Here is a 24,400-nt window from a genome sequence, read left to right on the forward strand (position 1 = left end):
GTTGGAAAGAGAAACAAAAATACTCCATGCATGTTGCTCTTATTAGTGTTTGGCTTATTACTTGTAAAAGTGAGTGTGTGTGTATATAATATTTAATATTTTTATTTTATATATTTTTATATTTTATTGCAAATTTCCCCACTGTGGGACTAATAAAGGATTATTTTATCTTTTTTTATCTTATCTTATCTTATGGTAAATTATGCTGTTTTTCTTTACTGTTGTTGTTGAGAATTAATGTATTATTGAATTAATTTATAATTTAGTCTGTGTTGGAAAGAGAAACAAAAATACGACATGCATGTTGCTCATATTAGTGTTTTAGTGTATTACTTACAAGTGTGTGTGTGTGTGTGTGTGTGTGTGTGTGTACAGTATATATATAATATTTAATATTTTTATTTTACATATTTTATTGCAAATTTCTTTATCTTATATAATGGTACCCAGTGATAAATAACCAAGTACAGTACTTGTACTTTACTTTATGGTACTTTTGCTATGCCACTACATTTCAGAGGGAATTATTGTACTTTTTAATCCATTTTACTCATCTGACAGCTATAGATACTGGTTACTTTACAGATTAAGATTTTATATTTAAAAAAAAAAAAAAGTACAATTAGCATATAAAATACAATACATTGTTAAAGATTAAACCAGTTGGGGCTTTTTGTCACATTTCAGATGTCTAGTGTTGTTAGCAGCTCCACCAAAGAAACATTTCCCCTACAAACTTCTCACATGGTTTAATTTAAATAACCAGGTCCAAACTGTTACAATATTTCTCCAAAAAGCTAATAAAAATTCCAAACAAATGAATACACACTTATGTATCAAAACTTTATTTATTATTTTTTAATCTCACATTAATCATCTCATGACCTCTCAGATTTATCTTGTGACCCTTTGAAGGGGCCTGACCCTATAGGTTGGAAACCTTTGTATTAAACTACCCAAATATGTACAAAGTAGTTAGATTATCTACAACAGTAAAATGTTTCTTACACATTGCCGCATCAGCATTAACAATCTAATAATGTCATATATAATAAATACATCAGTCAAAGGGGACATTTTACTGCAGAACGAATACTTTTACTTTGATACCTAAAGGACATTTTCCTAATAATACTTATGTACTTTTACTTAAGTAGAAAGTAGATTTTGAATGACAGATCTGAATACTTCGTCCACCCTCTTCCCTTAATACCTCAATCTGCAGTAACTGGGAAACCCCACCTCTTAAAGCCAATCACACACACACACACAAGCATAGAAGTGCCAGTCTTAAGAGGATTATTACATGTGTGTCACTTATAATTATCATATCTGTATTCACATAGTATGCACCCGGACACATTCACAATACTGCAACCGGCTCCAACAGAGTGGAGAGGCTGTTAGGATGGAGGAATATGATATCATTGTGCTTGGAACTGGACTTAAGGTAAGAAAACTTGTACCTATTGTAAAATAGGTAGTCTACTGTATGAGCAAAAAATTATAATTACATTACAATTAACATTTTGTACTGAGAACCTAAAGATATACTGGATGACCTTTTCTTTCATGTGTTCCCTAAACTAGTCTTACTCTTTATGAGATAAGTTTGTTCATGAGCTTGTACTGGTCATTCACATGCAGACCTCCTGAGCTCCCGTTTGCTGTTAAAGGGATTTACAACAACTAAATGGCGTCATTGTGCTAGTCTTGATCTACAGATGCACAGTGTGTGACTAACTGCTCCACTATCTCTCTCAGGAATGCGTCCTTTCTGGTTTATTGTCTCAAAGTGGCAAAAAGGTTCTTCACATTGACAAGAATCCTTACTATGGAGGAGAGAGTGCATCCGTTTCTCCCCTTGAGGAGGTGTGTTCACATAAACACAAACAACATGTATATCCTCCATTTGGCAAAGCTGCTGCTGCATCGCTCATTTGTGGTTTTTACTATTCAATATTTTTCTACATTTACAGCTATACAAGAAGTTTAAGGTGCCAGGCCCTGATAATCCTATGAGCCGTGGAAAAGAGTGGAACATCGACCTTATCCCCAAATTTTTCCTTGCCAATGGTGAGAAGAGTGCATCTGAAATCTGCTTTGTGCATTATTGTACTATAAATGAGTCATTTTCTGTGACCTCTGCTGTGTCTTTGTATTAGGTGAGCTGGTGAAAATCTTGGTGCACACTGATGTTACTCGATATCTGGACTTCAAAGTCGTTGAAGGCAGCTACGTATACAAAGCAGGCAAAGTGCACAAAGTCCCCGGCACAGAGGATGATGCCATGCACGCTTCAGGTGATGAACTTGAAGATTGTTTAAACTTTAAGGATGAATTTTAACTCCATTTAAAGATGACTTTTTAAGCTTTTGGGCTTTTTCCCTTTCCTTTAGTGTGTTATTTAGTTTTTTTGTGCATTAAAAGGTCTGCAAAGTTACAAAATCCACGGGAGTTCCTCTCCCCCACAGAAACACTGCTCCACAACTGTATGAAGCGCCTTGCTTGAAGTCCCGCCTTTTCTTCTGTAACGTGATGATGTCACCAAGTAACACACTTTGCCTAGTGGGTAGTTTGGCACGCCCTCAGACAAAGCTAGTTAGAGCAAAGCTGGAGCGGAGTCCAAAGAGTTTGATTTGGTTGCACAGCCGGTATAAAGTAAAGTGTTTTTTGAACATTAATGTAAACATGTTCTAGTAGAAACCCTAAATACAAGTATGCACCTGAAAATGAGCATGATTTTTAACTCTTTAATAATGTTCAATAAAACATCTCTGTTTCAGATCTGTTGGGCATGTTTGACAAGAGAAGGTTCAGGAAGCTGCTGCTCTTCGCCCAGAGCTTTGACGAGAGAAACCCTCGGACCTGTCATGACGTGGATCCTAGCAACATGACCACACGGGACCTCTTCTGCCGCTTTGACCTGGGACAAGATGTCATGGAGTTCACAGGTCATGCCATAGCCTTACACGGCAATGAGAGGTCAGTCACAGGAACATATATAAACTACATAACAAATGATGACTGGCGATCCGTTAAACTAAAACCGATCTGGTTTACTGTGTCCTGGTGACCCTGCAGTTATCTGGACAAGCCGTGTGGGGACACCATCAGACGGATCAGGCTGTACTCTGAGTCTCTGGCCCGCCACAACACCAGTCCTTACATCTACCCTGTGTACGGGCTGGGAGAACTACCACAGGGATTTGCCAGGTTACAAAATAATCAGATTTCTCTGTGAATACTTTCAGAAAAAGTTTTTCTCTTCTCAGTGCAGTGCGACCAACATCAAGTAGGTAACATGTCGTGTGATTTTGCACACTGAAACAGTTACTGTATATCAATGTCAGATGACGGCCTTCTAGATGAGAATACAGTCACTAGTATGGATCATGTTGTGTTCATATTATCCAACCTGCTTCTGTGTGTTTCAGACTGAGTGCAGAGTACGGAGGAACTTTCCTCCTGAACAGAACAGTGGACGAGCTCGTGATGGACAACGGCAAAGTGAAAGCTGTGAAATCTGAGGGGAAGGCAAGTGTGTTTACGTGGAGGACGAGTGGAGGAGTTGGGATGTTTGGAGGAAGTGTCCAGCAGCAACAATAGAACCCTTTCTCACAGCAGCCATTTTGACTTGTCATAGTAGGAAAAGCACAGGTGTTACTAATAACACTACCGATGGCACTGTTATACTCAAGTGTTTCAGTGAGCCAGCATGCATGATACCAGGAACCTGAAATCAAAGCAGCTAAATGAAATTAAGCCATTAATAGTATTATTTACACCTGTGCTTTTCCTACTGACACGTCAAAATGTCTTCAACGAAAAAGGCCTGTGTGAAAAGGGTCTACAGCATTGTGCACTCAGTGATTTTGTCTTTCTGTCTCTCTAACAGGTGTTCCACTGTAAACAGCTCATCTGCGACCCCAGCTACGTCCCTAGTCGAGTGAGGAAAGTGGGCCGTGTGATAAGAGTCATCTGTTTATTAAATCATCCGGTTAAAAACACCCACGAGGCCAACTCCTGCCAAATCATCATCCCTCAAACGCAACTCAACAGGAAATCTGGTACAAACCATGACAAATAAATCATGTATTCACGTATATTAGCGCTGCAGTCCACAGATCCTATGTACATAAATTATTTTGTTTGAATTTTATCTTATGGAAACTCTTTCTGTTTTGTCCATGCAGACATTTACATATCTGTAGTGTCCTATGTCCACAATGTGGCCTCAGACGGGATGTATATCGCCACAGTGAGCACGGCTGCAGAAACAAGAAACCCAGAGAAAGAAGTTCAGCCCGGCCTGGAGCTTCTCGAGCCCATCATGCAAAAGTTAGTGGCGCTTTTAAATCTTTCATTTTTATTTCTCATGGCTGTGTCAGTAAAAGTGCATTTCAAACAACATTTAATTGATGTAATTTCCTGTCACCACCTTGAATCTAGATTTGTTTCAGTCAGCAAAATTCTAGTTCCCAATGAAGATGGAATAAACAGTCAGGTAATGAGGAGATTTATGTGCAAAATAATTAAATGGGGTGAAGTGTGGTGGGTCCCTTGCTGGTGACAATTTTCTCCTCTCTGCTCCGTCTTCACTAGATATTTGTGTCCCGCTCATATGACGCAATAAACCACTGTGAGGCTGAATGTGAGGACATCAGAGACATGTACCGCCGGATCACAGGAGCAGAGCTCTGCTTCGGAGGATCACAGAGACACGCGTCTCACAACTCTGATGACGACTGAGGACTCAACATCAAGACCTAATAACTCAACAGCTGGGAGGCCATGATGACATTATGGATGATTATACTGCGACACAGCTGTGAAGCAGAGGGTGTGTTAAGTAGCATGTAGGGTGAATCATGAGAACACTAATGTTGGGTGTCTAATTTGTTTGCTGTTTCTCCTTTTTGTGAAATTCAGTTTTTTGACAGTTTGGAAAACATATTTTTCTTTTGTCCTTTTAACTTTCAATCTTCTGCATTTGCAATGTTTTGGTATGAGACAAGTTGATGCTCTGTAACCATCAATACAACTTTTTTTGCTATACAGTTCTTTGGTTTAATGGTTTAAACCGTCAAAGTCAAATCCTGAGCATGCTGGCTTTTGTGGTAGTTAAAATTTATTTTATTTGTCGAGAAAATACTGTCCATTTTTGATAGACATGTCAGCTGAAACTGACTGAAATTATTATCATTACTAAATTATTACTGTATCTAGTAAAGGCAGCTTCATATTCATTCCTGTCAACTTTACCTCTTAACTTGACAACGTAATTAACTCTTAAGTAACTGCACATATTTAACTGGAGCCAGTTTGTGACTGAATTTCTCAGCAGTAGCAGCAGCAGATGAAAGTAATCACGCATGTGAACGACAGGGATTTAAACATTCAGACCGACACTGGGCATGCGGCACAGAGGCAGATGATTAAGAGATGAATCCCAGTGATATGTAGAGGATTTGTGGATTCTCTTATCTATGGCAGCTTATGTGTGAGAAGGACAAAGCCACTGAATGTTGTCATGTGCTGCACACAGGCAGCTTGTAGGTGGCAGCGCTGCAGGAGGCCGACAGACGCACAGAGTAAAGAGGCTTATCCAGATGAAGGACAGCCACCACCAACACCTCGGGTAGAGCGCTGGGACAGATTCATACACAAAGAACTTGAACTTTTTTTTTTTTTACATATGTATCTGTATCCCTTGTATCTGTTTCACAGACAATAGCATCTTTTAAAATAATAAATATTCCACGAAAACACATTAAATTCATGACAATTGAGTTATTGTTAGTCGCATGTAAAGCTTTTAAATACATATATTACATACACATAACACAGTATTTCTATACAAGAACCAGCTCACTGCTCAGATCTCCTGGTAATGGTGACAGCCGCTGTTTTTAACACCTTCATTTCCAAAAAATAACAGTTGTAACCAAATACAGTGATTCTTCAGAGCTGGATGTCACTGAGTTTGTTCCTTTGGAAGCTTTGTGCAGAAGCAGAATAAACATCCCACAGACCTGGGATCATTCATATACCTCTAACCTCCATCTGCAGAAATCAGTCCTGGTTTCTGTTGACATCGCAACACCTTTATTCCTGTCTCACTTCCAGCGCCGTGCTGACGGGCGGAGGGATCAGAGCAGCGGCCGCCATTCTTCGCTCACTGATCATGAAGTTGAAGGTTGCACATGCATTTGGCTGCAAAGACAGCAGAGATGAAAAAGAAAGGTATATTAGGGCAGCTCGATTAGTTTTAAAAGGACCAGTGTGTAGGATTTAGTGGTATCTAGTGGTGAGGTTACAGATTGCAACTACCTGAATACCCCTCCTCCCTTTCCAAGAGTGTAGAAGAACCTACGGTGGTCTTCAGGTGCAATCGCACCACCAAATTCAAGCCGCCACTTCAACGTAAAAACGTGAAAGGCTCTCTCTAGAGCCAGTGTTTGGTTTGTCCATTCTGGGCTACTGTAGGACCAGCTCCATATGTAGATATGAAGGGCTCATTCTAAGCTAATGAAAACACAAAGATTCTTAGCTTCAGGTGATTATACACAAAAGAAAACATACTTATGAATATTATATTCCATTTCTGCGTATAGATCCCCCTAAATCCTACACACTGAGCCTTTAAAGTGTTGTTGAAAGTCTTTCATGCCGTCAGGAAGAACATATGCACTTCACTGAGACACTGAGCATACTTTACCGTGTCTTGCACCTCCACAGCGATGCCTTTACGCTTGAGTAGAGCGAGGACTGCGGGGTTAATTCGTTCAACACGTGCACCTGTGCCCAGCACAAGAATCTCTGCATAAACCACAAGAACATAAGTCAAATGACATCAGGATTTGTTTTAGTTAAATACACCATGCTTCCATACAGGACACACATCACTGAATGGTTTGATGAACATGAAGATGATGTGAATCATGTGCTATGGCCTTCACAGTCGCCAGATCTCAACCAAATTTAACATATATGGGGGGTTTTGGACCAACATGTTCCACCAGCACCATCATCAAAACACCAAATGAGTGAATATCTTTTGGATGAATGCTGTTCATCACACTTGACGTTGGTTTTTCTTTTAATTTGTCACCCATCTGTATGTGTGCGTGCTTTTATTTTTTACCTATTCTTGGTTCCAGCATGTGGAAAAGTGAGACACTTTCTTCTGTGATGTCTTTATGACTGCCAACCTGCAGAGAGAGAGAGAGAGATATTTAAAACGATAAACACAGATAGTTGTTTAAATTCAATACGAAGCAGTAGATGACACAACAAATTACGAACTGTGAAGGCAGTTTGGATATTGATCTCACGTTCCACTGGAGGATAGCAGGAGGCAGCACAGCACAGGGCCCGAACACTTTGTTGCCGTCGATGTTGAATCCTCTGGAGCTGTAGCTGTGGATCATGGCCCCTGTGCCCGGCTCCTTCTGCATGACGGACACCGAGGTACGCTGGTACATTTCATCATCGCTGGGACCCAGTCTATGTGCACGACACAGAAATGGGCTGGAACAAAAGACAGGTAAATTTGTCAACCGATGCCATATTAAGTACACAAGACTGGTCATTTCTATTACATATTGTGAGCGTTAATAGAGCCAACAGTGCTTGTGGCATGAAACAGTCTCTTTAATTATGTAATTATTGGGCAACTCTTCATCTTTGCACATTCTCCATCACTTCACATTTCACAAAAGACAGGCCGCACTGCAGAACTGTTGCCATGTGACCCAGTTTAAAAGCCAAGAATCGAATGCCAACCAACTGACAGCCAAAAGCTTTAGGCTTGTTTCTGCAGAAAAGAGGCAGCCGAGACACAAACGTTTCTGCTCATCTAAAGAGCTGCAGCAAATTTGATCCTGTTCTTACACTCCTGACTACTAAAAAAAGTTCCTTTTGTTTTTGGATATGTGACACTGCACTTTATAGTCAAATGTTGTCTCGCCTGCTGGTTTTTAAAGCAGCACAGCAGCAGTCGACTCATGAGGTGACACGCCTGAAGACTGATTGTAACAGTTGACTCCACCAGATGGAGCCAGAGATGCTGTCCTAATGGGAATCTTGGGAGTTATAATGGACTGGAGAAAAGAACACACATCGAGAGAAAAACAACTCCACACAGGAGATGACACAGCAAAAAGTAGAATCAGCACTCTTTGTTCCCTCAACATTTCTTTATTCATTGTTGCTGAGTAATGTTTCAATCAATCAGATCCTCATCAGGCACAAAACTACTTTCAAACTTTGTGCCAACCATGAATGTATAAAGAGAACATACCGGTGCCAAACCCATGACTTAGTATGACCTATAATCTAAAGAACATGACTGTGATAGTGATTGTAATGTTGTTTTTTATGGGGATAATGCTATACAAGATATGTCTCTAAACCAATATTGCCTTTTGTTTGATAAAACGTATATTTGAGCATCTCAAATTCCTGTGATAGTTTAAGCATTTCATAACAATAACATGACTGTTTAATGTCCTCGTCTCCATACAGGGGGGGATGAAACTAGCCAAGATGAGGGACAGTTGTTTTTTTTGTTTATTAGATCATCCACTTTTTTTTTTTTTTTATGAAAACAGGAAAATGATTTTCACCAAATATCACAATACAAGATTTAGAAATATAATTTCTTTAAAAGTTGGTTTGATTTACATTAAAAAAAAAGTACTCCACAATTTTAGCACTTCATTCCTATAACATTTCCGGTCTCAAGATGGACAGTTAAAAAAGGAAAGTATCAAAATCGGTGCAGAAGAACCAGAATTTTTTTATTTTTCATGCTTTCATCCTTCTTCATTATTAAAATCAGGCGCCTACATTACCCATGATGCAACTCGACCTCTGACAGTTATGTGAGGAACAGTAGCTGAAGCTAAAAACACTGCGTTTAAATATTCAGTTTAAATTAATCATAAACCTTAAATGAGTTAACTACCATACCTTGAGAGAGCGGGTGCAGCTCTGGAGGAGAAGAGAAAGCCCTGAGTTGATCTCTGGAGGAGGAATCTGGCACAAACCGCACTGGACATGTTGACCGACTGACTTCACCAACACACAGGGGGGACAGAGTTCTGTGTAACACCAGCCGCCTGCTTCCGGTGTTGTGTAACCTGCTAAATCGATCAAGTATAATATATACATATATATATATATATGTATATATATATATATGTGTATATATATATATATATACATATATATACCTATGTATATATATATATGCATTATATCATGTTAAATAAAAGAATCACTAAGAATTTGACAGTGTTTGTTAAGGGAAAAGTAACATCATATATTTTTAAATGACAGTTATCTGATATCACCAGATATTCAATTCAATTCAAACTTTATTGCAGACTCAAACTACACAGAAGCACCAAAACCGCAAAGTTCTATCTAGTGAAGCCCGTCTTGCAAAATAGTGTTGGCCAAGGTCGGAGGATGCGGGGGAGACCGTAGCTTTGGTCTCCAGGGCCGGAGTCTCTGCTCCTCTGCCTGCCTGCCTTTCGCTCACACAACGCGCTCGTTCTCGCTCCACCTCACGTGCATGCGCGCACACTACACACTGCAGAAGAGTTAGTAGCTCTGAGAATATGTAGTGAATGTACAGTGGACGTTTGTGCAGAAATAACTGCTGCAGCTCCTCCAGACCAACAGAGGTTTCCCGTATTTTGTGAAGTGACGGGGCTCCGCAGCGAGAAACGTTATCGTCTCCGACCGGGTGCCGGTGTCTCCCCTGTTCCCTCCGGCCGCGATCGGGAGGCTGAGGCAGGAAAAGCCAACACTAAGATCAGCAGTGATTCATGGAGAGACCTTCGTCTGGTCAGCTAACATTACTGCCACGCAGCTGAAATATAGAGTGATATTGTGGTTTTAGCTGACGTGTGTCGCCTCACTGTTTCGAGCGATGCTCGTTCATGTCTATTTAGAGCGAGCACAAGCTCGAGCCCGACGCTGACTTTCGTTGACTTAACGGACACAGGTGCCGCTGTTAACAAGCATTTCTGAATCTTACAAACAGTCCCTTTAATGTTGATCACAATAACTGCAACTTTTGTGAGACTGAGATTGAAACTACTGATCATCTGTTTTTCCTCTGTATATATTCTGGGGCATTCTGGGAAGATTTGCAGGACTGGCTGTCAACTAAAATCCAACTACTAGCTCCTCTCACAAGAGAGAAAATATTGTGTTTGGTATTAACATGAAGGACATTAAGAGTGACTTTATATTGAACAATCTGGCTCTGCCATCGATTAAGATGTCTGGGGGGCGTGTTCATCCTGGTGTTCGTGGATCAACAGCGCCCCCTGCGGTTGTCCCTGGTTACAGTCACAGGTCAGATGATCGGAGCAGCTACATTGTAAATAGACAGCGTCGATCCACCGGGGCCATGCCTCAATACACTCTCTAAAGCTCCTCCAGCAGAGCAGATTCACCCCTCTGACACCCCGTATCTTCCTGACACCGGTTCTCACGCTGTTTCGGCTCATTTCTGCGTTATTAAAGTGTGTTATTAAAGTATGTACCGGTCTCTGTACGCCTTCCGATCCGCGGAGCCCAACTCGCTGCACTTCGCGGCCGGAGAAAGCTTCCTAATCCTGGAGAGGAGCAACAAACACTGGTGGCTGGGCTCCCGCTGCAGCTCGGGGGAAACCGGCTACATCCCGTCGTCATACATCGAGAAAATACAGGTAAACAACAACAACATGACCCTGTTTTTATCTGGTTTGTTGTCTCAATGAGTGCAAAACGTGACCACCACGTCGCATCCTGGAGTGAAGTGAAGTGAATGCGTATAACATTAAAGGTTGAAGTGATGAGATAGAGAGAGACAGATCCCATGTTACTGTGCTGTATTATGTACTGCAGGGTGAATTATTGTTGTCAGGAGGAAACATATGCATGCTTGCAGAAGAAAGCATGAATTATTGTGAAGGTTGCATTATGTAGGTGCATGGCCTTCTGCACTGCAGCTGCTCACTGCGACAGAGAGGAGGTATACAGGAGAGCAGTCAGGGAAGGATGACAGGATATAGGATGATATACAATATAACATGAGACAGCACAGATCCAAGGACCAGAAAGACATTGTTTTTAAATTAAACTCATCTGCTCCTCCTATTTTATTATCAAGGCAAGGCAGCTTTATTTGTATAGATAGATAGATAGATAGATAGATAGATAGTAACTTTATTGATCCTGAGGGAAATTCAAGTTTCCAGCATCACAGTGCAAAACATGTTAGTAAAGGGGCAGTAAAAACGTTAGTAAGTTAGTAAAATATACCAGATATAAAAATACAAGGACATGAAGAAAAAACTGTTAAAAGTGAATATAGTGCAGAGTAACAGCTGTGATAAAAGACTATTAAAAAAAGTGAATATAGTGCAGAAGAAAACTGTTAAAATTGAATATAGTGCATTATCTGTCCTGCAGACCGTCCTCCCTGTATAGCACATTTCAGCAACAGGGCAATTCAAAGTGCTTTACATAAACATTCAAGAACATTGCGACAAAGTGCAAAAGAACATTAAGACATAATTAAAACAGTTATAAAAACATTAAAGATGAGAAAAAATAAAAACAAGCTAAAAATAAAAGCTAGGATCGAAGCTAAAATAGAGTATAACACACAAGAGTAAAAGCTCTAGTGCAGTATAAGATCATTATCTGGTTTAATAAAAGGCAGCAGCAAACAGGAACGTTTTAAGCTTTGATTTAAAAGAACTCAGAGTTAGAGTTGGTCCTGCAGGTTTCTGGGAGCTTGTTCCAGATATTTGGTGCATAAAAACTGAACGCCGCTTCTGCATGTTTAGTTGTGACTCTGGGGGACACTAAGCAGACCTGATCCAGATGACCTGAGAGGTCTGGATGGTTCATAACACATAGCAGAAGATCAGAAATGTATTTTGGCCCTAAACCATTTAGTGCTTTGTAAACCAGCAGGGGTATTTTGAAATCAACTCTCTGAGAGACAGGGAGCCAGTGTAGAGACCTCAGAACTGGACTGATGTGATCCACTTTCTTGGTCTTAGTGAGGACTCTAGCAGCAGGTTCTGATCAGCTGCAGCTGTCTGATCCATTTTTGAGGAAGACCAGTTTTAGCCTCAGTTTCAAGTAGCTTCTTCCTTCCACTTTTCTTTCAGACACACCCACATGTACTCTGCAGTCTCCTGTTTCCAAGGGTCCATACAGTGAACTAGTCAGAGCATGTATTTTGTGAAAATCCAAGCTCATATACACTGACTGGCAGGGTAGGAATGCTCTCTCCGTGTTGATAATGACATCGTCTGTGGAGGTTTAATGGGCCTGAATGTGAGGCCTCTCTGAGCACGTGTGACACTGGTTAAAAGGCTGTTTTTGTTAGATAAGCGCCCTAGTTTGTTTCTGCCTGGAGTCACACACATGCCCCCCGAGGCACAAGTCTGTTCCCCTTTTTGTTTAAATTTTAATGATAATAATGAATATTTAATTTGTCCCCTTTTTTCTCTCTCTCTCTCTTTAGGCTCCAGAGCAGGATGAGGTGTTGCAGTCTATTGACAGAGCAATCGAAGGAATCCACAATGTGGCCTTAAAAAATGGAGGCAAATACAATCTGGAGCAGAGAGACGTTCTACAGTGAGTCGATTATAAAATACTATATTGTTATATTTATATGTTATTGTATATGAATAATTGTTTGGTCTTCTGTTGCAGAAAGCTGATCCATCACAGAAAGGAGACGCTCGCACGACGAAGTTCCTCGTCCTCCGGTCCCAAACAAGGCCTCCCATCTTCCAGCAGTGAAATATCTCTCAGTCAAACTCCTCCTCCACCCAACGGCCTTAACCGAGACTACGGGCGACAGGGGAGCGTGCCGCTGTCAGGAAGCGTGGACAACATACAGGCAGAACAGGGCAATTATCAGGTATTTAAATGTTTTATTTGAAACCACAAATTGGATCAAATATGCAGGCATCAAACATTTAGAGAGGTTATATACATTTTTGGATACTTATGAGCAGTACATTTTCTACCCTGTTTCCTTATTCATCTTCCAGTAAAGCGTTAATAACGTCGGTTTCTAACTGTGCCGTATTTTTCAGCCTCTCAAATACGGAGATTTCCTGCTTTTCTCTGTTTTATATCATTTTAAACTGAGTATCTTTGGGTTTTGGACTGACAAAACAAGACATTTAAAGACATCGCCTTGGACTTTGTGTGGCTGGGATCGACATTTTTCTCTATTTTCTGACATTTTAAAGACCAAACAATTAATCTAGAAAATATTCGGCAAATATATCCATTATGAAAACAATCACCAGTTGCAGCCCTATTATACAATCCCTCCCAGGTTGTAGCAAAAACCTAAGATATAAAAAGTGCTCAGAGAGTAAGTGAAACCAAAAGAATACAAAATAATCAGCCCGTCTTTAGGATTAAAATGTCTCTTCAGCCAAAACAATAACAGGAGTGTTAGAAATGTTACAGAATAGATCATGAGATATTAAACCATCCTGACATCACCAAGGAATGATTCTCTGACAGTAGAGACAATTAAATATGCTCATGTTGTGCAGTATAGAACAATATACAAATACAGACACACACGCTGTATATATATATAATCAGTTTCACTTCCTACAGGTGCCTCCTCAAGCTCGGCGTGCGGCTCCGATCACCCCACCTCCCCCTGAGAAACAGCGAAATGGCCGGCGTCCAGGTGAGAACTCAGAGAGCAGCGCTGTGGGCACGTTTTTCTACTCAGTATTCACAACATCACTTACAAGTTTATTACAGTCTCACAGATTGCAGCGTTGATGCTCTACACTTCACAAACACACTCTATTCTTAGTCCGGTCATTTCTGTTCACTCTCCTCTCTGTAACTGGATCTCTCTCTCTCTCTCTCTCTCTCTCTCTCTCTCTTTCTCAGCCGAGCCGGAGGTCCCCTCCAGAGGGTCCTCTCTCGCTCCGTCCCCTGTTCCCTCCCTCTCGATCAGCACCACCTCCATAGAGTCCGGCTCCTCCCACTCACTGGTCTCCTCTGATGTCAGCTTGCCAAGTGTGTCCAGCACCCCCCCTCCTCCCGTGCCATCCCGCGTGAAGCCCACTGCGCCGCCTCCAGACGTGCCTCCCGCTGACTCCCCTCCTCAGCCGGCTCCTGCAAAGAAGAGCCCGGCTCCACAGCCTCCCCGGCTCACCCCTCCTCCCTCACAGCCCGCCGTGGTGGAGGAGCAGCCGGAAACTGAATGGCCCGTCGCCCCCCCGTCTGTCGCTGAAAGCCCTCCTGGCAGCCCCACTACCCCTGATCTAGTTCCCATGACCATCGGGGCCGAACTGATCGAGCTGGTGCGGAAGAACACGGGCCTGAGTTACGAGCTGTCTCGGGTCGCCGTTGGCGTGGTGGTCGGCCATCTGCAGACAGCTCTACCTCAAGCCTCCTCTGACCTGGAGCAGGTTCTCCTCTCACTGGTGCAGAGCAAGGTCAGATTTGTTTTCATTCAGCATCATGGAGCGCCACCAGCTTAAAGGAGAACACCGGTGGCGTTTAGAGTTACAGCTCAGTCTGCATTTAGCTGACATTTCCCAGAGTCGTTTTGAGACGCAGGGGGAGACAGTATCACTCACTCACTTCCTGTTTTTAAACCCTAGTTTGACCAAGCTTGAAATTTACTGCTGAACTGATTCCTTCCTGGCAGACATTTCTATTTCCTCCTGTGGGTGCAAGGTGGTTAATGATGGGTAGTGTGTCATGTAACCTCAAAACAGCAAATGCTGGAAGCTTTTGGCTGCATCCTTTATTTACATGGTGACACGTGTGCACACTCTGACCCCGCTCAGCCAGTTATAAAGCCTGAAGTACTCTGTGCTCTGTTAGAGCTCTCTGCTGTGTGCTTTTAACACTCAATTGGGGCTTAACAAAACACTGATAATACAAAGAGTTTTAAACAAAACCTAATTGAGGATTGTAGCTCAGATCACTTTCATGCCTACATATCTGTTTTTGTAATACTTTTAAAAATGAATTACAGAGAACAGCCTCTTCTGAAGCATTGATATCTCCAACTATGTTGCCTGCCTGCAGACAGAGCACAGAAGCATCCAGTACGATTGACACAAACTTTTAAAACACCGGTATTATCCTTTAAAGCTGCTGTAATCAATATTTTTATATTACCAATGGATGAAATTACTATTTATAATGTGAAAGGAGTCGTTCATAGTGACGAACTTATCACCACACTTAAGTTGAGCAGATACTTTCTATGTCAGAAAAGATGTTCCTCTGGTCTGGTATTTCAAGTTGTAGCAGAAGTAGGTGTGTCACGATGTTTGCTGTCTCTGTAGGTTTCGAGTGCAGCGCTGCCGCAGGGTCAGGTGTGTCACGATGAGCAGAGGCTGGAGGTGATCTTCAGCGACCTCGCCCGTCACCGGGACGACTCTCAGCAGCGTAGCTGGGCGCTTCATGAAGACCACGCTCTCATCGCCTGCTACCTCGAGGAGCTGCTGAAGATACTGGTATGATGCAGGGAGCCGGTGACCTCTGACTTCCTGTTACCATTCATGTTTGTAACAGTCTGTTTTCAGAAGTGTTAGAAGATGTGACTGAAGTCCTGACTGACTGTTGTCAAACATGAACATTTCAGGGATATTTATGTCTGTCAGTCATAAATAAGTTATGATTTGTTTATATAGCACTTTTCAAAAAATAGGTTGCCGGGAAGTGCCACACAGTAACATATTACATAATACACACATTAAATATCAAACAAGCAGGATAGTTACACAAGAACACAAAATAGACTTTACAAAACAGGAATAACATACAAAAAAATCAGCTTATAAACACACAAGAACTCTTGTGATCCATGAAACATCAACAACAGGAAAAGTCAAGTCAATTTTTAACCCAATATCACAAATCACAAATGTGCGTCAGGGGGTTTACAATCTGTACAGGATACATCACCCTCTGACCTTTAATGACCCAGAAAACTACATGACATGCATAAGGCTGCTTGGTCTAGAGGAATAGAGATCCTTCTCCTCGAGCCTCCCTTCAATAAGAGGGCAGGGTCGCCCACTGATCAGAGATCAGGAACCCCTGAAAGACAGCAGCAGAGAGGAGGGGGGAACAATCCAACATGAGTCATTATGTATTGATATGCACAGTAATGTGTTTCAATGCAGGTGAGACACTTTTCAGTGAGAGCTGGAAAAAATATTAAGCTACTTATTTAACAAACATCATAGGACCAGAGTTTTATCCTCATCGTAACGAATATGAAAAGTTTTCTCTCGGGATGAATCTGGGATGTGACCACAGGACCCGGTTCCAGCTGTCGTGCTGTAAATACCAGACATGTTTGATGGGATCAGACCGGCTCAGACGACTTTACAAATCCAACCGTGTGGTCAAAGACTGAATCTGTAAACGCTTCGGGCTGCCAAATGTTCTTTGTTGGCAGTTTGTCCCGAACCTCAGGGATGTCCAGATGAGTTGTTAATGTGCTCCGTAATCCTCCTCTGCTGTGTCCAGGGACCACAACGATGTCGAACAGATTAGGAAGTTATATAGTTGTGATGTTATTATGTCATCGCTGTTACAACTAAAAGCTGTTTTATTTTTCAGACTGATGCAGATCCAGAAGTGTGTAAGAGGATGTGCAAGGACAACCACTATGAGAATGTGCTGTCTCTGGTTTCATATTATCAGATGGTGAGACATTATAATAACAATATGCTTTTAACTTAAAACTATTTCAAGAAAAACATGAATTTAAACGTTTATTCTTCATTATTATCATCATCTTTATACGGTAAGTTGTGTCGTTACAGTGTTAGTGAGCATGTTGGTGATTTTCAGTGTATCATGTGACCGTGCAGGAGCATCGTGTGTCTTTGCGGCTGCTGCTGCTCAAAGTGTTCGGGGCGATGTGCAGCCTGGACGCTTCTCTCATCTCCACCCTCCTCAACTCCATCCTCCCCATGGAGCTGGCCAGGGACCTGCAGAATGACACACAAGGTGAACACATTTACTTTTCACTGTTCATCTGTAGTACTCCCCAAGCGTGATATTAACTGTTTTAACTCTTTCCTCAGAGCACCAGAAGATGTGTTACACAGCTTTGGTTCTTACTATGATCTTCTCCATGGGCGAACAGGTGCCATATCATCACTACGGTATGTTTTCAGTTGTACCTCTGCATATAACATTATTTACACAAAAACGGAGCGTCACTGATTTACAATGCTTCCAAAAGAGTGAAAAACTTCTTTATGTTTAGCTTCATGACGATACATTTTTCACTTTATCCAACAGATTGTAAAAGGTTTTCCTGACATGCCTGCATTAATGAGTTCTTTACTTAAAGCCTATGAACACCCGCACAGTTGTTTTCAGTTAATCTGGCTGATTTGACCTCCTCTCAGGTGTGTGTGGGCATGTATAGACATTTTCTCTAACCAGTCTCCTGTGACCTAATAAATTGCCATCAAATCTCTGGCCTACCTTCAACCTGGGGAGAGGTCTAATCAGCCAGGATAACTGAAAACACCTGTGTGGGTGTTCAGAGGCTTTAAGACATAATCCTGACTCTTTCTACTTTCAGAACACTTGAATGACGACTTTGTCCAGTTTCTGCTGGGTGTGGTGGAGGACGGGCTTCCCTCTGATCCCACAGAGCAGCTGCCTGACATCTTCCTGAACGTCGTGCTGTCCTTCAACCTGCACCACACAGGTGAGAACAGACATTTTGACTTCTCATAGCAGGAAATGTATGTTTGCTGCGTCCCAAATCACTCACTATATAGTGGACTATATAGCGAGTTTTTGTAGTGCTGTTCGAATGTATAGTGAGAATTAGTATACCCTATATTTCGGACTTAAAGTATCCCTAAATGCCTAGTAAAAAGCAGTGTACAATGATGGTCACTAACCGGGCATTATATACCATCATGCATTGCGCTGAAAGACAAAAATGGCAGACAGAGAGGAGAGAGAGCAGCGTGATTGAGACAAATCTTTAGTTGCGGTGCAAAAATAATGTATTTAATGTGAGCAGAGCAGCGCATCACAACACAAACGGCCACAAAGTACTTTGTATTTCTTAATTTGGGAAAAAATACGCTTATTGCCCCCATATTGACAATGGCCTTTCTTACCTTTCACAATAAAAGCCCTAGATGGCTGCATCACTGCTTACCAGGGGGAATTTAAATTCACTCATTTTGTTAAGCGACAACTCAACAAAACAGCTTACATACGTATTTATCACAAATATACATGTTGACGTTGATCTGTCATGTTTTTTTCTGTGCCTTGTCTGTGTCACCCAGCACCCGGCAACAACGTGATCATGCAGGAGCTGAAGAAGCAAAATGTCAAGATCCTGTCAGAGAAAGTGGTGCTGCTTCTGAACAGAGGCGGTAAAATACCACCGTTTGTCGTATTTCTCATTTTGCATCCATGCCTTCTGTCTACTGATGTCATCACTCACTCTTTGCCCCCCCGTCCTCTCCAGACGACCCTGTGTGTATGTTCAAACACACCCCGCCTGCACCGCACTCAGTGCTCAAGTTTCTGCAGGATGTTTTCGCCAGCCGAGAGACCGCCGACATCTTCTACCGCACTGACATGATGGTGATGATTGACATCGCCGTTCGACAAATATCTGACCTTTCACCTGGAGACAAGGTGAGACCTGGACACAACGCACAGCTACTGATTGTTCTCAGCCTTTAAAGGAATAGTTTCACACTTTGGGAAACAATCTATTTCGCTTTCTTGCTGAGAGTAAGATGAGAAGATTGATACCTCTTGGATTAAGCGGTTTTCCTAAAATGTAAAAATATTTTTTTAATGGTATCTGCTTAATCACCAGCTAGTTACCATGTCTGATTATATTCTCTTCTCTTGCCCTCCCTGTGAAGGTGAGGATGGAGTATCTCTCCCTCATGCACTCCATAATCCGCTCGACGGACTACCTCGAGCACCAGCACCGCCTGTCTGACCTGCAGGGGGTGCTGCAGAGGATTCTCAGGGAGGAGGAAGATCCAGGAGAGGATGAAGGGAGCGCTACAGCGAAACAGATGGATAAGCTAATTGTACAGCAGATCTACAAGGAGTTCCCACAGATCTGCGAGAACCAGGACTAACCATATCAGTATCACGCTCACACACACACTGTAGTCTGCTCCTGTCTACTGCAGGGAGGTACAATAAAGCTTGAAAGATGAAGAACCGATGGGACGCCCTGTATTAATCTGTGCCAGCCTGTGCTGAGAGAAGCTAATCAGTTTTGCCAATGTTTTCTTGGACTTGTAGTCCAGGGGCTGCAGCATGCATGTGATGTTTATTTCAGAAAGATGTTCCTGTTTTTCACAGCGTCTCCCTTCTGAAGTGAAGTTTTAGTTTTTTTTTAGAGGAGTGGGAGTTTTTTTCACTGTTGTGCTTCAAGACAAATGCACAATAAACCTGTGAGGTTTAGTCATACTTGGAGATTAAAAATAGCCAAAATATAGGCCAAACAGTGGAGCTGTTTCACAGTGAATTTCAAGCAATAATTACCTTAAAAACCATAGACTTAACTGTATGTACTCATAGTATTTTGAATTAAAAGTAACAGCAGCCACGACTAAACCGTATTCTAACCAAAATATATTTTAACCAAATTGAATTTTAGAACAAATTCAAATATTTTGAATGAAAAAAAACTGATTTGAAGTCATGTTACAGATAAAGGTGCCATTATTTGAAGTGTTGTGAGAATACTTTATGTGCTTCCCTTGTAGTGGGACCAAACTACCGTGTGTTACTGCAAGCATCATTTCCTTAATAGAGTATAATACTCTTAAAAAACTGACTTCCTCTTTCATTCACCCCTTCGTTCATTATAATTAGAACTCAAGTCAAGTAGAACCAGTTGAACCAGTTTCCTATTCTAGTGAGAAAAAAGCACACAGACTCATGTGTTATCATTACTAAGCTTATAGCTGAGTAACTCGCTGCTACATGTTGAGTCTCTCCTGTGGCTCCGTCTGCAGTTTCTTTCTGGTACTTTTGTCTCTTTACTGCTTTTCAAACACTTTAAGATGATCGCTCTGTACTTATATATGCAAAGCTCCTCTAGCATCAGAAGTCACTGACTCTTTACAGATTCATGTCTGTATGCTGCGTTCACTTTCAAACTAACTGTGCTGCAATAAGGCTTTACATAGCAACTTGTAATATCGCTGTAATATACTGAGTCTTGGCTTCCTGGAGGGGAAGAGTGCTCTGTCGTTGTTACCCAAAATAATGCATTAGTCAGTATTGTTGATTTCCAGTTATTATCTGATGCTCCTGCTGAAAATCAAGACAACGGAGAGGGAATACAGGGCATTTCTTTTATCTCCTTGTGGTTTTAATACTGTAACGGCAACACGTACCTTTCCTTGTTTCTTCCCCATGATGTTGTGATTAATGTTCTCTCATCTCACACTTTAACATATCTGTTTTTGTCCCTGGCATGGCTACCCCGTATCGAGATGGTAGAAGCAATCCAGCAGTGATATCAGTTTTTAGTTAATGTCCAAGTGTCCGTTCATTGATTATTTGTGTGTCTGTTTACAGTGCGTGAGAGAGAGATGAGGGTCTGTTCTTTCCATGATTGACATTGTCTGCTAAAGTGCTGCGACTGTGTTATAATAAAACTAATAAAGCTATATTTTAACAGTGGAAGTGGTTGGATCTGTTGTTTTTGATTGTGCGACTGTACATTTTGGTAAAGTTTACAACATAGTAAAACATTAATCTGAGTTTTGTGAATATGTTGTAGGTAAAACTGTTATAAACAAACAAATTGTATTCATGTTCCAGTTTAACCCAATCCTCTTTTTCCATTCTTATGTATATATTTATTTATATTTATATTTATACTATACATAATGTATAAGAAAGGAAAAAGATATATACTTGTGTGGAATTTATTGTAAATAATATTGTAATTTTGAAAATGATGCATCACAAAAAGAAAGAACACAGATTTACGAGAAGAGCACTGACTGCAGGTGAAATTTAAAGACATACTGTACACAATCTGCACAAGCTACATAAATAGGCCTAACATATTATGATTTCTTGTTCAAATATACAGTATAGTATCATAGATATATACAGTTAATGAGCTCATACAGTATATTTTATTTATCTTTAGTATCTTTATTTCATCTGTATGTAATACATTGTTAATTGTAATTTAAATTTTAAATTATATAACACCCTCTTTTTCCTCTTCTTCTTCATGATCTAAATATACACCAATAGAGGTATAATGGATGAAAACTAAAAGATAATAATTTTTAAATGGAATTAATTTCTACATAAACAGAGCATTTGCCAGTTCTATTATGTAAATAAACATGAATAAAGTTTAATTTGAATTTTACATTAGCACAGTATTAATTAGATAATATAATAACACAATAAAACAGTTTTCTTTATGTATATATTAATTTATTTTATTTGTTTTCATTTGTATCAGTTAACTTAATTTATTTATTCAAGTTTTCTTATATGCAACTCAGCAATAGAAAATAAGTACATTGACAAACTCAATGCTGAACAATTCATATAAGGAGACAATGGAGTAGAAGTGCTGCTGGGTCTCTGTGGTAATCACATACAGGTGCTCTTTGGATCCTTCAGGTGTATTGGGCTCATTCTTGTGAAGGGCTCATTGAATGGGTGGAAAAAAGTACAAAATGCAAGTCTCCCTCAAAAATAATCCAAGACACACTGTAGTGTTTGAACAAAATTAAAATGCCTTTATTTTACATGGCAATAATTGTTTAAAATTACATTTCATTTTATTCAATTCATATAAGGATTCCTGTTCAAAACAGAATCACACCTCCCAAAAGATCATCAACTACTTACAGGACATCATAATAAAATATTGTTGTTGAACATAGAGAGTGAAAAATACATATATAATGAACAGGATTGAAATATTGTATATATATATATATGTATGTATGTATGTATGTATATATGTATGTATTTATATATGTATGTATATATGTATGTATGTATGTATGTATTTATATATGTATGTTTATATATATGTATGTATGTATATATGTATGTATGTATGTATGTATGTATGTATGTATGTATGTATGTATGTATATATGTATGTATGTATATATATATACATATATAGGTATGTATGTATGTATGTATATATGTATGTAGCTATGTATATATATATATGTATCTATGTATGTATGTATATATGTATGTATGTACTGTATATATGTATGAATGTATGTATGTATGTATGTATGTATGTACATATGTATGTATTTATATACGTCTGTATATATATATATGTATGTATGTATCTATGTATGTTTGTATGTATGTATGTATGTATATATGTATGTATGTATGTATGTATATATGTATGTATGTATATATATATACATATGTAGGTATGTATGTATGTATGTATGTATGTATGTATGTATATTGTTGGATTTATTATACTCTAAAAATGCATACAAAGGCCTCACTATTGGATGTTTTATGAATAGAGTCAAGGGTGAGAAAAGAGGGGAGTGTGGCAGATGATGTTTTATGTTCCAAGGTCATGAGGACGGAGCCAGAAGGTGATAACGAGGAAGGAGGAATGCAGCAGAGGCATCACGCGTCACACCTCATGACTATTGATATTGTGTAAACCATAAAAGACTGGATCAGGGAGAGCTCGGGGTTCAGACTTCGCGAACTGACCCATGCACTGTATGTTGTCAGGGACATGTTGATTGGATCCAGATATCTGTAAACTCTTTTATTTTTACTTATGCAACATTAATTGTTCGGAATAAATTGTATTATTATGCTTTAACCCGTCTGTTTGGAAAATCTCTTTGTCACACAAGATTAACCAGCACGTAACTGGGCCTTGACCTCTCGGAGGTAGAAGGCCAGTTCCTTCAATTGGTGACCCCGACGTGATCTTCGGCATTGAGAAGCGTGTCCAAAGGACGGACAGACCGGCGAGAGAGAGAAAGGGATCCCTGAAATCTTAAAGGTGAGCAGAACCTGTTTTATCGAACTCTGCATATTGGCTTACTCTAAATTATCTCTCTTGTTGTGCTGAATCTCCTTTGTAGTGATAAATGTTGCAGAAGTAAAGACTTTCTCAATTAAAGCTGCCCTTTTGGTAAATCCAAGAGGAGGAAAGCTGAATTAAAGCTGCCCTTTTGGTAAATCCAAGAGGAGGAAAGCTGAATTAAAGCTGCCCTTTTGGTAAATCCAAGAGGAGGAAAGCTGAATTAAAGCTGCCCTTTTGGTAAATCCAAGAGGAGGAAAGCTGAATTAAAGCTGCCCTTTTAGTAAAGCTAAAAGGAGGAAAGCTGAATTAAAGCTGCCCTTTTAGTAAAGCTAAAAGGAGGAAAGCTGAATTAAAGCTGCCCTTTTAGTAAAGCTAAAAGGAGGAAAGCTGAATTAAAGCTGCCCTTTTAGTAAAGCTAAAAGGAGGAAAGCTGAATTAAAGCTGCCCTTTTAGTAAAGCTGAAAGGAGGAAAGCTGAATTAAAGCTGCCCTTTTAGTAGAACTAAAAGGAGGAAAGCTGAATTAATTTAGGGGAGCAAGCTGCCCTTTTGGTAAAGACTAAGAGGAGGAAAGCTGCCCGTTTAGTAATAAAAACTGTATGAGTGTACATTAATAACTAGTATTCAGAGGAAAATTAAAACTTACTGTTGATACTGGGCCAACATCGCTGGAACATCAAAGTGTCCAGTAGAAGCTTATGTTGGTAGGATCACAGCGAGGGGCATAGCGACCCATTTACTCTGAATCTAGTTACTGTCATAAACTGAATAAACCTGTGTGAAATAGTACTGGACAGAATGGACGGAGAATTTGACAAAGACTGTGAGGAACGGGGTGGCTGTGGGCCTCCCCGTTTATCATTTGGACAGCAATGGGCTAAAGTCAGGACCAATGTAATCTGTACATTTGATCCCAAGACTAGAAATAAAGAGACTGAAGACCTAGATGAGTGGTATAACATGACAGTGAAGGAAGGGCATTTTCCAGCCACGGGAAGTGAAGCCAAATTTATGCCAGTAATGAGAGCATTAATACAGGTGGTTCATAGAAAGCTGCTGCAAGCAAGAGAAGACAAAGAAAAGGGAAATATGTTTGTAAGGAGGAAATTGAGGAAGGAAGAAGACGAGTTGGCAAGTATATTGGTAAAATATAATGTGATACAGATGGCTGCACTATCAGCCTTAGGCAGCCAGACGAAAGCCACCCACGCAAAAACCGCTGAAGCAAAACCACTAGTGAAACCCTCACCCAGTCCTAGCGCACCCCCACCACCAAACCC

At 40.4% G+C, this 24,400-nt stretch overlaps 3 protein-coding genes across 3 annotated transcripts; 2 read left to right on the forward strand and 1 right to left on the reverse strand.

Moving 5' to 3' along the window:
• Positions 1-1,322: 1,322 nt before the first annotated feature.
• Positions 1,323-4,755, forward strand: zgc:112334 (uncharacterized protein LOC619199 homolog). Its single transcript, XM_037777657.1, has 11 exons — positions 1,323-1,450; positions 1,765-1,872; positions 1,980-2,076; positions 2,166-2,303; positions 2,787-2,985; positions 3,085-3,216; positions 3,438-3,537; positions 3,899-4,070; positions 4,197-4,341; positions 4,453-4,507; positions 4,606-4,755. The coding sequence occupies exons 1-11, from the start codon at positions 1,409-1,411 to the stop codon at positions 4,750-4,752; spliced, it is 1,335 nt and encodes a 444-aa protein (XP_037633585.1). The 5' UTR covers positions 1,323-1,408; the 3' UTR covers positions 4,753-4,755.
• Positions 4,756-5,174: 419 nt separating this feature from the next.
• ndufaf3 (NADH:ubiquinone oxidoreductase complex assembly factor) lies at positions 5,175-9,138 on the reverse strand. The gene is made up of 5 exons (XM_037777956.1): positions 8,977-9,138; positions 7,338-7,533; positions 7,148-7,214; positions 6,722-6,822; positions 5,175-6,216 (listed from the first exon to the last, which is right to left on the reverse strand). Exons 1-5 carry the CDS (start codon positions 9,063-9,065, stop codon positions 6,109-6,111), a joined length of 561 nt encoding a protein of 186 aa, XP_037633884.1. The 5' UTR covers positions 9,066-9,138; the 3' UTR covers positions 5,175-6,108.
• Positions 9,139-10,559: 1,421 nt separating this feature from the next.
• LOC119492743 (NCK-interacting protein with SH3 domain-like) lies at positions 10,560-20,739 on the forward strand. Its single transcript, XM_037777452.1, has 13 exons — positions 10,560-10,730; positions 12,545-12,657; positions 12,736-12,946; positions 13,666-13,741; positions 13,954-14,504; positions 15,369-15,539; positions 16,654-16,740; positions 16,908-17,046; positions 17,124-17,204; positions 17,633-17,761; positions 18,360-18,449; positions 18,545-18,717; positions 18,954-20,739. The coding sequence occupies exons 1-13, from the start codon at positions 10,560-10,562 to the stop codon at positions 19,176-19,178; spliced, it is 2,217 nt and encodes a 738-aa protein (XP_037633380.1). The 3' UTR covers positions 19,179-20,739.
• Positions 20,740-24,400: the final 3,661 nt, after the last annotated feature.

Source organism: Sebastes umbrosus, chromosome 1 (assembly GCF_015220745.1).
Source record: "Sebastes umbrosus isolate fSebUmb1 chromosome 1, fSebUmb1.pri, whole genome shotgun sequence".
NCBI classification, from domain to species: Eukaryota; Metazoa; Chordata; class Actinopteri; order Perciformes; family Sebastidae; genus Sebastes; species Sebastes umbrosus.

Excerpts from the sequence above, each read along its gene's own strand:
- zgc:112334 (XM_037777657.1), top strand. The coding sequence starts at position 1,409 with ATGGAGGAATATGATATCATTGTGCTTGGAACTGGACTTAAG. Across the intron at positions 2,304-2,786 it reads TGATGCCATGCACGCTTCAG|ATCTGTTGGGCATGTTTGAC; the intron begins GTGATGAACTTG and ends TCTCTGTTTCAG. Across the intron at positions 4,071-4,196 it reads GCAACTCAACAGGAAATCTG|ACATTTACATATCTGTAGTG; the intron begins GTACAAACCATG and ends TTGTCCATGCAG.
- ndufaf3 (XM_037777956.1), bottom strand. The coding sequence starts at position 9,065 with ATGTCCAGTGCGGTTTGTGCCAGATTCCTCCTCCAGAGATCAACTCAG. Across the intron at positions 7,534-8,976 it reads GCTGCACCCGCTCTCTCAAG|CCCATTTCTGTGTCGTGCAC; the intron begins GTATGGTAGTTA and ends CTTTTGTTCCAG. Across the intron at positions 7,215-7,337 it reads CTGCTATCCTCCAGTGGAAC|GTTGGCAGTCATAAAGACAT; the intron begins GTGAGATCAATA and ends CTCTCTCTGCAG.
- LOC119492743 (XM_037777452.1), top strand. The coding sequence starts at position 10,560 with ATGTACCGGTCTCTGTACGCCTTCCGATCCGCGGAGCCCAACTCGCTG. Across the intron at positions 14,505-15,368 it reads TCTCACTGGTGCAGAGCAAG|GTTTCGAGTGCAGCGCTGCC; the intron begins GTCAGATTTGTT and ends CTGTCTCTGTAG. Across the intron at positions 18,450-18,544 it reads GCTGCTTCTGAACAGAGGCG|ACGACCCTGTGTGTATGTTC; the intron begins GTAAAATACCAC and ends CGTCCTCTCCAG.